Source organism: Triticum aestivum, chromosome 1D, assembly GCF_018294505.1.
Source record: "Triticum aestivum cultivar Chinese Spring chromosome 1D, IWGSC CS RefSeq v2.1, whole genome shotgun sequence".
NCBI classification, from domain to species: domain Eukaryota; kingdom Viridiplantae; phylum Streptophyta; class Magnoliopsida; order Poales; family Poaceae; genus Triticum; species Triticum aestivum.
Genome location: NC_057796.1, coordinates 62078965 through 62091181, shown reverse-complemented (window position 1 = coordinate 62091181; position 12217 = coordinate 62078965). Strand labels below are relative to the sequence as shown.

The 12217-nt window shown below is 47.2% G+C and overlaps 1 protein-coding gene across 2 annotated transcripts; it reads left to right on the top strand.

The window, feature by feature from the left end:
• Window positions 1-1015: 1015 nt before the first annotated feature.
• On the top strand, window positions 1016-4781 carry LOC123180307 (protein Rf1, mitochondrial). 2 transcript variants are annotated; one of them, XM_044592326.1, is made up of 4 exons: window positions 1016-2905; window positions 2994-3373; window positions 3932-4046; window positions 4147-4781. In XM_044592326.1, the coding sequence occupies exon 1, from the start codon at window positions 1865-1867 to the stop codon at window positions 2765-2767; it is 903 nt and encodes a 300-aa protein (XP_044448261.1). In that variant the 5' UTR covers window positions 1016-1864; the 3' UTR covers window positions 2768-2905; window positions 2994-3373; window positions 3932-4046; window positions 4147-4781. The 2 variants fall into 2 exon arrangements, with proteins under 2 accessions (XP_044448261.1, XP_044448262.1); XM_044592327.1 differs by having other exon boundaries at window positions 4548-4780.
• The last annotated feature ends 7436 nt before the right edge of the window (window positions 4782-12217 follow it).

The window sequence follows — 12217 nt, the reverse complement described above, 5'->3', positions numbered from 1 at the left end:
CATGATCAATTTTTTTCCACACATATTATACATTTTGTACACATTTTTCGTACACAGAGAAACATTTTCTTTATGTACATGTAAAATATGTCAAATGATTGGTTAGCAATTTTTTTTAAAATATTTTATGTAAAATGTTTTTATAATATATTATTTAGTACTCCTTCTATTTTTATTTACTTTGCATATTAGATTTGACTGAAGTCAAACTTTGTAAAGTTTGACCAAGTTTATAGAAAACAATATAAACATTTATCATAAACAAATCTATATGATGTGAAAGTACATTCAATATTGAATATAATGGTATTGATTGGTTATTGTATATGTTAATATTTTTGTCTATAAACATTGTCAAAGTTTACAAACCTTGATTTTGACCAAAGCTAATACATGGAGTTAATAAAAATGGGGGAGTATATTTGTAAGTATAAATGAAAGTAAACGAATTAAAGAAAAAATAAAAACATGAAAAAGCGAGGCAGTCGATGCACACTGGGCCGGCCCATATGCTGGCGTGACTTCAGCGAGTCGGAAGGATGCCTCACTATAAGCGAGGTATAGCCATGCCCCATGTATCTCGCTATAATGAAAATATAGCTCTCGCGGCAGAAAAGATGGGCTTTGGCACGGGTCCAAACACGTAGGCTTCAGGTGGGTTTTATGGGTGGCCGGGTGTGTCGGAGTCCGACATGACATAGGTCTGAATGCCCGCAAACCTTCCCCTACGTTTGTTTATGGTCTGTGGATTTTGGACTAGGCCGGTCCTGAAAAATTCGATGACGGGCATTGAATAGAAAAAAATAAAATGCACAGTGACATTGAGTTTTTTTTTTGAAGGGGTACCGGACATTGAGGTTCGGTGAACCGTGTTTGAGTTGCCCCAAGTGCAAGTCAGATGCCCCTAACAATGAGGAAGGGAATACTGTCAGAGAAAAACAACAACGAGTGGGCTACAGGCCTACAGCCACTCGATCCACTCTACTGGCAGGAAGCACGCGACTGGACTCGGACGCTCCATCGACAGGAACCACACGCCTACACTGAACCACTCCAACAGGAACACGCGAGCCATGCGCCCATGCCGGACGCCTCTCCTCGACTCCACCTCGCCGCTGTCCGTGCTCCTACTCGACCACCTCCACCGCAATCGCCCCTCCCCTCCCCCCTCAGCCTCGCCGCCGTCAGCCATCTGGTCTCCCATCGCCGCATTCGCCGCTGCCACGAAGCGCGCCCGAGCCGGGACGCTCAGCCCTGAGGACGCACACCACCTGTTCGACGAATTGCTACGCCAGTCCATCCCGGTCCCCAACCGCTTCCTGAACGGCTTCCTTGCCGCCCTCGCCCGTGCCCCAGTCTCCGAAGCCTGCGGAGATGGCCCCGCCCTCACCGTCGCCCTCTTCAACCGCCTCTGCCGAGAAGAAGCCGGCCCTTGTGTAGAGCCGCCCACTTACTATACCTACAGCATTCTAATGGACAGCTGCTGCCGCGTGGGTCGCCCCGACCTTGGGCTTGCTTTCTTCGGCCGCCTACTCAAGTCAGGCCTCAAGGCAGACCAGATCACCGCCAGCAGCCTCCTCATGTGCCTCTGCGATGCAGGACGGACAAACGAGGCTGTGGACGTGCTGCTTCATAGGATCTCCGAGCTCGGCTGTGAGCCTAATGTCATCCCATACAACATAGTTCTTAAGAGCTTATGTGACAGTAGCAGGAGCCAGCGAGCTCTTGACCTGCTCCAGATGATGGCACAAAGAGCTTGCTGCTCCCCTAATGTGGTGTCATATAACACCGTCATTCAGGGCTTATTTAAGGAAGGCCAAGTAAGCATGGCGCGCACATTCTTCTTCTATGAAATGATGGGGTTATGCCTAATGTGGTGACATATAGCTTGATGGTTGGTGGGTTGTGCAAGGTCGGGGCAAGGGACAAGGCAAAGCTGGTCCTTCGGCATATGGTTGGTAATAGTGTTCGACCAGATATGTATACTTGGAACTCATTCATGGGATCTCTTCGCAAGCAGGGAAGAAGCAAGGAAGCTACACAACTTTTTGATTACATGGCCGCCAAGGGCCACAAACCTGATGTTGTCATGTACTCTACTCTGCTTCATGGGTATGCTACTGAAGGATGCTTCACTGATATGATTAATCGCTTTAATTCAATGGAAGGCAACGGTATTGTAGCTAACAGCCGTGTTTTTAACATACTAATCGACGCATATGCTAAACGTGGAATGATGCATGAAGCTATGCTCATATTTACTGAAATGCGGGAACAAAGAGTGAGTCCTGATACATTCACCTATGGAATTATAATAGCTGCACTTTGCAGAATGGGTAGGCTATCTGATGCTATGGAGAAATTAAATGAAATGGTTGCTACAGGATTACAGCCGGACGAGGCTGTTTACTATTCCCTAATTCAGGGTTTTTGTACACATGATGATTTGGTCAAAGCTAAGGAGTTGGTTTCTGAGATGATGACCAAAGGTATTCCTCGTCCTAACATTGTGTTCTTCAACTCGGTAATAGCCAGGCTGTGCAAAGAAGGAAGGGTTAAGGATGCACACGGTATCTTTGACTTGGCTATGAACATTGGTGAGAGGCCCAACGTTATTACATTTAATTCACTGATTCACGGCTATAGCTTGGTTGGCAAGATGGCGAAAGCTTTCGGGGTACTTGATGACATGGAATCAGTTGGCATTGAGCCCGATGTTGTTACTTATACTACACTTCGTCATGGCTATTCTAGAAATAGAAGGTGATTGTTCAGAGAATTGATGCTTGACAGAATTTAACCTACAGCTGTCACATATGGCATCATACTGCATGGGTTGTTTGATGCTGGAAGAACTGCTTCTGCGAAGAAAATGTTCCATGAGATGATCGGAAGTGGAACCATGGTGAGTATTTTCATATATGCTATAATCCTTGGAGAACTTTGTGGAAAAACTTGCGCTGACAAAGCAATCATCCTGTTTGGAAAATTAGGTGCATTGAATGTGAAGTTCGATATTGCAATATTCAATACCATGATGAATTCAATGCACATGGTTAGGAGAAGAAAGAAGCTAACAATCTGGTTGCTGCAATATCAGCCAATGGGTTGGTACCTAATGCTTCTACTTATGGAGTTATAATAAGACATGTTCTAAAAGAAGGATTAGTGGATGAAGCTGACAATATGTTTTCATCAATGGACAATACTAGTAGTTGTGCTCCTAGCTCTCATTTGTTAAATGATATCTCATTATTTTATCGGAAAAAGGTGAGATAACCAAGGCTGGAAAATATGTCTAAAGATGATGGGAAGATTATCTCACTTGAAGCTTCAACTACTTTGCTGCTGCTGTATGTCTTTTCAAGAGAAGGTGAATATCAGGAGCAAATAAAATTGTTTCCTGTAAAGTACTATCATATTTTTGGTAGAGTCAGCTACAGTTAATGCATTGTATATGAGCATAACTACTCAGAAGGTACAATTGAATTGTCGCTTGCCATCAGGCCCTTTTGCTGGGATAGGAAATACGAATTTCTTGCTTGTAGAAAATCGGCCCGTCATTCCTTGGTTGATTATAATTTTGTGTTGTTGTTACATATGAATAGAGTTGCACAGTCATCGGCGTTTGTTAACTTCTTATTCAACTGCAAACCTTAAACACTATTATTCTTTCTTGAACTTTTTGTTTCCTTTGCAAATTAGGCACCACACTACAAGATATACAAATAATCAACGTGTGCAATATTAATGATCAAAAGATTTACTAAATGACTTTGCTAGGGTAAATGTAATGCAATTATCATTCCAATGCCATTTATATTGTGCACTCTATATGCTGCTTAACCAGTGAGTGTTTATTCTTTATTGATAGTATTTTTGTTTATTATGAATGTAAAAAATACTCATTACTGTTGTTTTCATGTGTTAGGATGAGCAGAAAAGATTTTCATCATATTTGCTCTATGACTGGATGCATCTGAAAGGAAATAGTGGACGTAGGCCTGCACAGTTCCTTCCGATGTTTGAATACTCCTTCAACTAATGTACGTACCGTAGTTATTTCCATCTGCCCTATAGTATCTTTTATCTGAGTAGCACCGTCATGAAAGGGTGTGATGCTCCCAGCCCTTATCTGAATTGTAGGTATATCACTTCCTGAATAGATGATGCGCCCTGATAAAAGATCTTATGTTCCTTGCTCATAAATTGGTGACCCGTGGTTTGGGAGGAATGGAGGTCCACACTGATGCTGCCTCAGTTTGTTCTGCTTTGTACTCCCTCCGTTTCTGAATATAAGCATTTTTAAAGATTCCAATACGAACTACATACGGATGCATATAGACATATTTTAAAGTCTAGATTCACACATTTTGCTCCGTATGTGGTCTATATTGGAATCTCTAAAAATACTTATATTTAGGAGTGGAGGGAGTACAATGCTTGCAATTGAAATGTTGAACATTGTAGAAACATGTTAACATGTTATGAAGACTTGACCTGTGCAGACCTAAAATTGCTATACTAATATACTGTTTGTATAACAGGAATAGAGCACAAATTGAACTGGCCAGTACATAGGTGATGATAGATCGCTGATGGCAATGCAATGCACTTTATTGCTGGTCATACACTCCTTTTTCTCATTTGTTGGTTTGAGATGATTTTGATATTATTTGGTTCAAATATGTATCAAATTGTGGAGCAGTTGCCATGTGGCTGGTCTATTTTACATCATCCGTTGGAGCGGCTACCCTATTTTATATCATTTGTTGGAGTTGGAGTTGGACGTTTTTGGTGATGTATATTTTACTCACACCACAATTGTGGCGATGTAAAATACATCGTTTACTGAAGATGTTCTAAAGAGGGGAACGGGGTGTTCGAGCTACAGGGGCGACTAGCCGCACTGGAGTCCTTGTTCGGATTTTTTTTGAAGCCCAGACCGTAGAACTCTCGGTTTTGCTAAAGCACATCTAGATGTGCCTCAAGTATTGCACACCTAAGTCATATGTCATTGATTTTAGGTGGAGATTCGTGCATATATTTTCTTCTTTTTCTTTTTAAGTCTCATTGAGTCACTTAGATGTACAATAACTAGACCACATCTAGACGTGCCCTAGACACATAACTTCTACTTCTTTTGAAGCCCTGGTCGCGCTGGAGTTCTTGCTCGAACTTCAGACACAGATCCTCATGTTTGTGTCCGGTTCATGAAGCAATACCAACTCTTATCAGAACTGCATCGCTATGGTACATTAAAGTTTATAAAATTAAGTTGCTAAAAAATTACCATGAACAAATTCACGAAAATAATCATCCTTCCTATATTTTGGTTACATTAGAATCATGGATTGGCCTCATGTAAAGCAGTGAACTCACAAAGAATCCCCCTTCCCTCTTGCGTTGCCCCTGTGGGCGACCAAGAATCCCCCTTCTCTCTTGCCTTGCCCCCGTGGGCGACCGAGAGCGAACCCTAGCCACGTTCTTCCACTCCCCTCCCTCGCCGTTGCTGACAGGCACTGACGAGCAAAGCCCAGTCGGCGTGGCGACGGGGCTTCTCCTGCACCTCTGCCCGGCGGGACCAGGGTGGTATGCTGCCTTTGGGCGATGGCGCTGGGCTATCATGGGGCTCAGCGGAGCAGCGGCGGGCTTACGGGGCGGCCAACTGGTGGCGATGCGGCGGCAGCCTGGGGCCTATGCGTGATGCTGCGGCTGTGTCGAGATCAGCTTAGGTGGAGACGTGTGGGCGAGCGTCTGGCCAGATCTGGCGCCTGGGGGCTGGCTTGCGGTGCGGGGAGCTGCCGGGGCTCGACCGAGCTCCTGCTGGGGGCTGGCTGGCGCTGCTGGTGGCGGTGACCGATGGGCCTTCCGGCAGGCGTGTGGAGGCGGGGATGTGGGCGTTGGGTGGAGCCCTTGGCTTCGGACAGTGGTGGTGGGGCGTGGCGCGAGAAGTCGATGTGGGGCGGGGCTGGCTTGGGCGTGGCTGCTCGGCGACTGGAGTTGCCGGCTGCCATGAGCGACCCCCATCTGGATTTGTGATGCCCAGATCTGATGGGGAGGTGCCCACCTCTCCCGGGTGTGATGTCTGGTAGTGGGCCAGCTTCATGGACTGCCCGCCAATGTGGGAGTTTGACATGGTCATCCAGCATGGGTTTAGTTAGAGCATAATTGGTTTGATGCCAACAATTGGCATTGCCAATATTTGGCAAGCCAACATTTGGCAAAATCAAAATTTTCCAAATATTGGCAACTTTTTGTGAGGTTGAAAAGAAAAATTGATAGCCAACCAATCACTAGCCAACATTTGGCATTTGTCAAAAATTGGCATGCCAACTTTTGGCATCAAACCAATCATGCTTACTTCTCGCGAGTTCCTGCGCTCGGTTGCCCTGGAGTTGGTTCACGGCTCTAGGCCGCCTCCGGTCACGCCAAGGCAGGAGCTTTGTGGGTTAGTTCACGGGCATCTGCACGTTATGGCGTCTGAGCTGATGGCTTGATGATCACCATTGGCAGCCACCGAGTCGTATCCCCCTCGGCCCATTGGGATTGGAGGGGATTGCATGTGTGGGCGCCCCTAGCCCCCTACGGCGGTGGCACTGACCCGAGCTCATGGGCTGATGTCGGGCTTTTCTTCCCGCGGTCTGTGCATTGGGAAGTGGGCGGTTGGTGGTGTCTCGTGGTATGGATGCCGGGACGGTGGCCCTGGAAGGTGGTCCGCATGGTTGGCTCTCCGATGGGCACCATGACGTTGGTGGTGTCTATTTCTCTTGGTCATGTGGGCGACAAGAGGCATAGCGGCGGGTGGCTCGGGCGCGCTCTTTGTCTCTAACAATGGCGGCGCCCAGATCCGAATATGTAGTTCTGAACTCGTCGCGCTTCTCCCAAAGACCTCGTAGCGACACATGGGAGCTACCGGGCGAAAACCTTGCGCTTTGGCGCCTACGACAATGACGCCCGCGGGTGCCACTCTCTTCTTGAAGACTTCGTTGTAGTGCTCCTCTCTGTGTCTAGGTTATTGGTGAAGACCTTTGTCCATTGTGGACTCGGCAGCGGCGACGCTCTGCGTCATTTCCCCTCCTAAGGGTGTTGTTGTGGAGCTTAGGTGCATTAGGGCGTAATGTGGCGTTGTTCTTAGATCTTCCTGTGTTTTCTTTCAGCAGTATAGTCGCTTAGTGGTTTACCGTGGTCCGTTTATCATGGGATCAGTTTTGCAAGAGGGTCACCCACAACCTTGTATCGGGTCGTGTACTTTGTTCGGTTGTTGCTTTTATATATAAAGCGAGATGAAAGTCTTATTTCGAGACATTGGAATCATAAATGGGTCTGTTTAGGTCTCAGTTGACTGAGACTTCGCGAAGTCTTAGTCGGCTGATGTCACCTTAGGTAGATTAGGCCTGTTCGTTGGCTCGATCTGGGTTTTATTCTTAGCTGGGCTTTTTTTGTTTCTCTGTTGTTTGTTTATTTGGGTTGGGCTGATTGTTTTTCTTTGTCTTTGTTTTTCTTGACACTTTTCCGTCGTTAGTGTAGCTCATCTTTCAGTCCTTCTCTTCGTGTGTTATCTTGCTTCTCTTTTTTATTTTTCATTTCTATCATTTCTTTCAAAAAACATTTTGCATATTTGAAAAAAAATCAATCTTTAATGTAACAAAGAAACAAAATAGAAACAAGACAAGTTAAATAGTGCGGCACTGTTTTTTAAAAGAAAGAAATATTAAGTTGCATACAGATGGTGGATATGCAAATGTGTGCGGCCGACGTGTGCTGTGTTGCGTTGTTTTCTTTTAAATAAATCCAAAACACAGGAGTAAAGAACAAAAGTAGAAAGTAGAAAAGAAAAAGTCAATAAAAAACTGACATAGAAGACCACCTAAGACGGGTGTGTAGTTGCAAAATAAAAGGTCAGTTGCAGTCGGGGGCAAGACTTGCAGTTGCAAGCCTATAGTCGGACATGCAGATGCAGTCGAGGGCGACACTTGCAGTTGCAAGCCTAGTATCGGACATGCAACTCCCCCCCTCCAACATGACAAAAAGTCCAATTACAACCATGTTGGAAGACATGCAATTGCAGTGGCGGTGATAGTTGCACTAGGTGGCGACACTTGCAGTTGCAAAGCCTAGTGTCAGACATGCAACTACCCCCTCTCACGACACCCACTTACAAAAAAAATGTCAGTTGCATTCGGGTGTGTAGGCATGTTGTTGCAGTCGAGGGCGACACTTGCAATTGCAAGCCTAGCATCGGACATGCAACTCCCCCTCCCCTGCCACTCATTTACAAAATAAAAGAAAGGTTAGTTGTAGTCGAGTGTGTAGGCATGCAATTGCAATTGAGGGTGACACTTGTAGTTTCAAGCCTATTGTCACACATGCAACCCCCCTTCTCCTGCTGCTCACTTACAAAACAAAAAAAGTCAGTTGCAGTCGGGTGTGTAGGCATGCAATTGAAGTCTAGGGCGACACTTGCATTTGCAAGCCTACTGTCGGACATGCAATTGTAGTCGAGGGTGACACTTATAGTTGCAAGTATTTTGTCAGACATGCAATTCACCCCCTCTCCGACAAAAACACAAGGCCAGTTGCAGCCCATAGGGGACATGCAATTTCAGCTGAGGGCGACACCTGCAGTTGCAAGCCTAGTACCATACATGCACCTCTCTCCCCCTCTTCTTCCACTCACTTACAAAACAAAAAAAGGACAGTTGCAGTCGGGTCTGTAGGCATGCAATTGCAGTTGAGGGCGACACTTGCAGTTGCAAGCCTACTATCGGACATGCAATTGTAATTGCAGGCGACACTTGCAGTTGCAACGCTATTGTCGGACATGAAATTCACCCTCTCTCCGACAAAAACACAAGGCCAATTGTAGTCGGTAGAGGACATGCAGTTGCAAGCCTCGTATCAGACATGCAACTTCGCCCTCTCCTGCCGCCCACTAACAAAAGAAAATGTTGGCTGCAGTCGGGTGTGTGGGCATGCAATTGTAGTCGGATGTGTAGGCATGTAGTTCCAGTCAAGGGCGACACTTGCAAATGCAAGACTACTGTCGAACATGCAAACCCCCCCACCCCTCTCCGACAAAAACACAAGGTCAGTTGTAGCTAGGAGGGGGGCATGTAGTTGCAGTCGAGGGCGACGTTTACAGTTGCAAGCCTGGTATCGGACATCCAACTTACCCTCTCCCGCCGCCCACTAACAAAAGAAAATGTCGGTTGCAGTCGGGTGTGTGGGCATGTAGTTCCAGTCGAGGGCGACACTTGCAAATGCAAGACTACTGTCGGACATGCAATCCCCCCCACCCCTCTCCGACAAAAACACAGGGTCAGTTGTAGCTAGGAGGGGGACATGTAGTTGCAGTCGAGGGCGACGCTTACAGTTGCAAGCCTGGTATCGGACATGCAATGCCCCCTCCCTCTCCCACCGCACACTTACAAAACAAATGTTGGTTATAGTCGGATGTGTGGGCACGCAATTGCAGTTGAGGACAACACTTGCAGTTTGATGCCTAGTGAAAAAAAATTAACATGCCGCTGCTTGAAAAGGGGACACGACAAAAAATTCAAACATGCCACTGCTTAGTAACGGGTTGAGTAATCATACTCTTGTTTTCCAAATGTTGAGTATGTATTTTGTATTGCACGTGTATTGGAGTTGTAGCCCACCTCCTAGTCTTGTATAGTTGAGGTAGAGGCCTTCCCTTGTATTATATATACGTGCATCATCACCCCATCAATACCATGTCTATTGTATTGCAAACTTTCCCGTCTACATGGTATCAGTTTTTTAGGTTTTCCTCCCGCTTCCGCCGCCGCCGCCGTCGCGCATCTTCTCTGCGCCGCCGCCGCCGCTATCCAGCCGCCGCCGCCCCCGTGCGCCTTCCCGCGCCGGCCGCCGCCGCTCTTCTCACTGCCTCGCTCCCCTGCTTTTTCCTCTACGCTACCGTGCCTCGCTAGCTAGCCAAGCTGCTTTTCTCAATCGCTAGCTAGCCAAGCCAAGGTGCTCCGCTGACTTTTCTTGATCGCTAGCTAGCCAAGGTGCATCGGGCTTGGTACGTGCTCGGCCACCACCGTGGGGTGCTGCTGCTCTCGATCCCGCTAGTGTGAACGCACCCGCACGCATCTGGCATCGCTGGCCGCTGCCCGTCCGCGTCGCTTAATCCGCGCGATCTCCCAGACACCCTGCTCGCCCGCCCGCGCGATCTCCCCTGCCAGCCTGCGCTGAGCCACCCAGCCTCGTCAGCCGCCGCTGCACTGCATCTGTGTCTGAAGCTGCTGCTGCCGCCGAGCGCCTCCCCGCGCGCACCGCCGCCGCTCCCCACCGCCGCTGCCGCCGCCGCGCAGCGCTGATGACCCACAAGTATATGGGATCTATCGTAGTCCTTTCGATAAGTAAGAGTGTCGAACCCAACGAGGAGCAGAAGGAAATGATAAGTGGTTTTCAGCAAGGTATTCTCTGCAAGCACTAAAATTATAGGTAATAGATAGTTTTGTGATAAGATAAATTGTAACGAGCAACAAGTAACAAAAGTAAATAAAGTGCAGCAAGGTGGCCCAATCCTTTTTGTAGCAAAGGACAAGCCTGGACAAATTCTTATATAGAGAAAAGCGCTCCCGAGGACACATGGGAATTATCGTCAAGTTAGTTTTCATCATGTTCATATGATTCGCGCTCGGTACTCTGATAATTTGATATGTGGGTGGACCGGTGCTTGGGTGCTGCCCTTACTTGAACAAGCATCCCACTTATGATTAACCTCTATTGCAAGAATCCGCAACTACAACAAAAGTATTAAGGTAAACCTAACCATAGCATGAAACATATGGATCCAAATCAGCCCCTTACGAAGCAACGCATAAACTAGGGTTTAAGCTTCTGTCACTATAGCAACCCATAATCTACTTATTACTTCCCAATGCCTTCCTCTAGGCCCAAATAATGGTGAAGTGTTATCTAGTCGACGTTCAGATAACACCACTAGAGGATAGACAACATACATCTCATCAATATCGAACGAATACCAAATTCACATGACGACTAATAGCGAGACTTCTCCCATGTCCTCAGGAACAAACGTAACTACTCACAGAGCATATTCATGTTCATAATCAGAGGGGTATTAATATGCATAAAGGATCTGAACATATGATCTTCCACCAAATAAACCAACTAGCATCAACTACAAGGAGTAATCAACACTACTAGCAACCTACAGGTACCAATCCCGGACTTAGAGACAAGAATTGGATACAAGAGATGAACTAGGGTTTGGGAGGAGATGGTGCTGGTGAAGATGTTAATGGAGATTGCCCTCTCCCGATGAGAGGAGCATTGGTGATGACGATGGCGATGATTTCCCCCTCCCGGAGGGAAGTGTCCCCGGCAGAACAGCTCTGCCGGAGCCCTAGATTGGTTCCGCCAAGGTTCCGCCTCGTGGCGGCGGAGTCTCGTCCCGAAAGCTTGCTTATGATTTTTCTTCAGACGAAAGACTTCATATACCAGAAGATGGGCATCGGAGAGCCAACAGGGGGCCCACGAGGCAGGGGGCGCGCCCAGGGAGGTAGGGCGCGCCCCCACCCTCGTGGACAGGTGGAGGCCCCCCTGACGTAGATTCTTCTTCCAATATTTTTTATTATTTCCAAAAATAACTTTCATGGAGTTTCAGGACTTTTGGAGTTGTGCAAAATATGTCTCTAATATTTGCTCCTTTTCCAGCCCAGAATTCGTGCCGGCATTCTCCCTCCTTATGTAAACCTTGTGAAATAAGAGAGAATAGGCATAAGTGTTGTGACATAATGTGTAGTTGTTGGGGAATGTAGCAGAAATTCAAAATTTTCTACGCATCACCAAGATCAATCTATGGAGTAATCTAGCAACGAGGGGAAGGGGAGTGCATCTACATACCCTTGTAGATCGCGAGCGGAAGCGTTCAAGAGAACGGGGTTGATGGAGTCGTACTCGTCGTGATCCAAATCACCGATGATCCTAGCGCCGAACGGACGGCACCTCCGCGTTCAACACACGTACGGAGCGGGGACGTCTCCTCCTTCTTGATCCAGCAAGGGGGGAGGAGAGGTTGATGGAGATCCAGCAGCATGACGGCGTGGTGGTGGAAGTAGCGGGATCCTGGCATGGCTTCGCCAAGCGCAAGCGGGGAGGAAGAGGTGTCACGGGAGGGAGAGGGAGGCGCCAGGGCTTGGGATTTTGCTGCCCTCCCTTC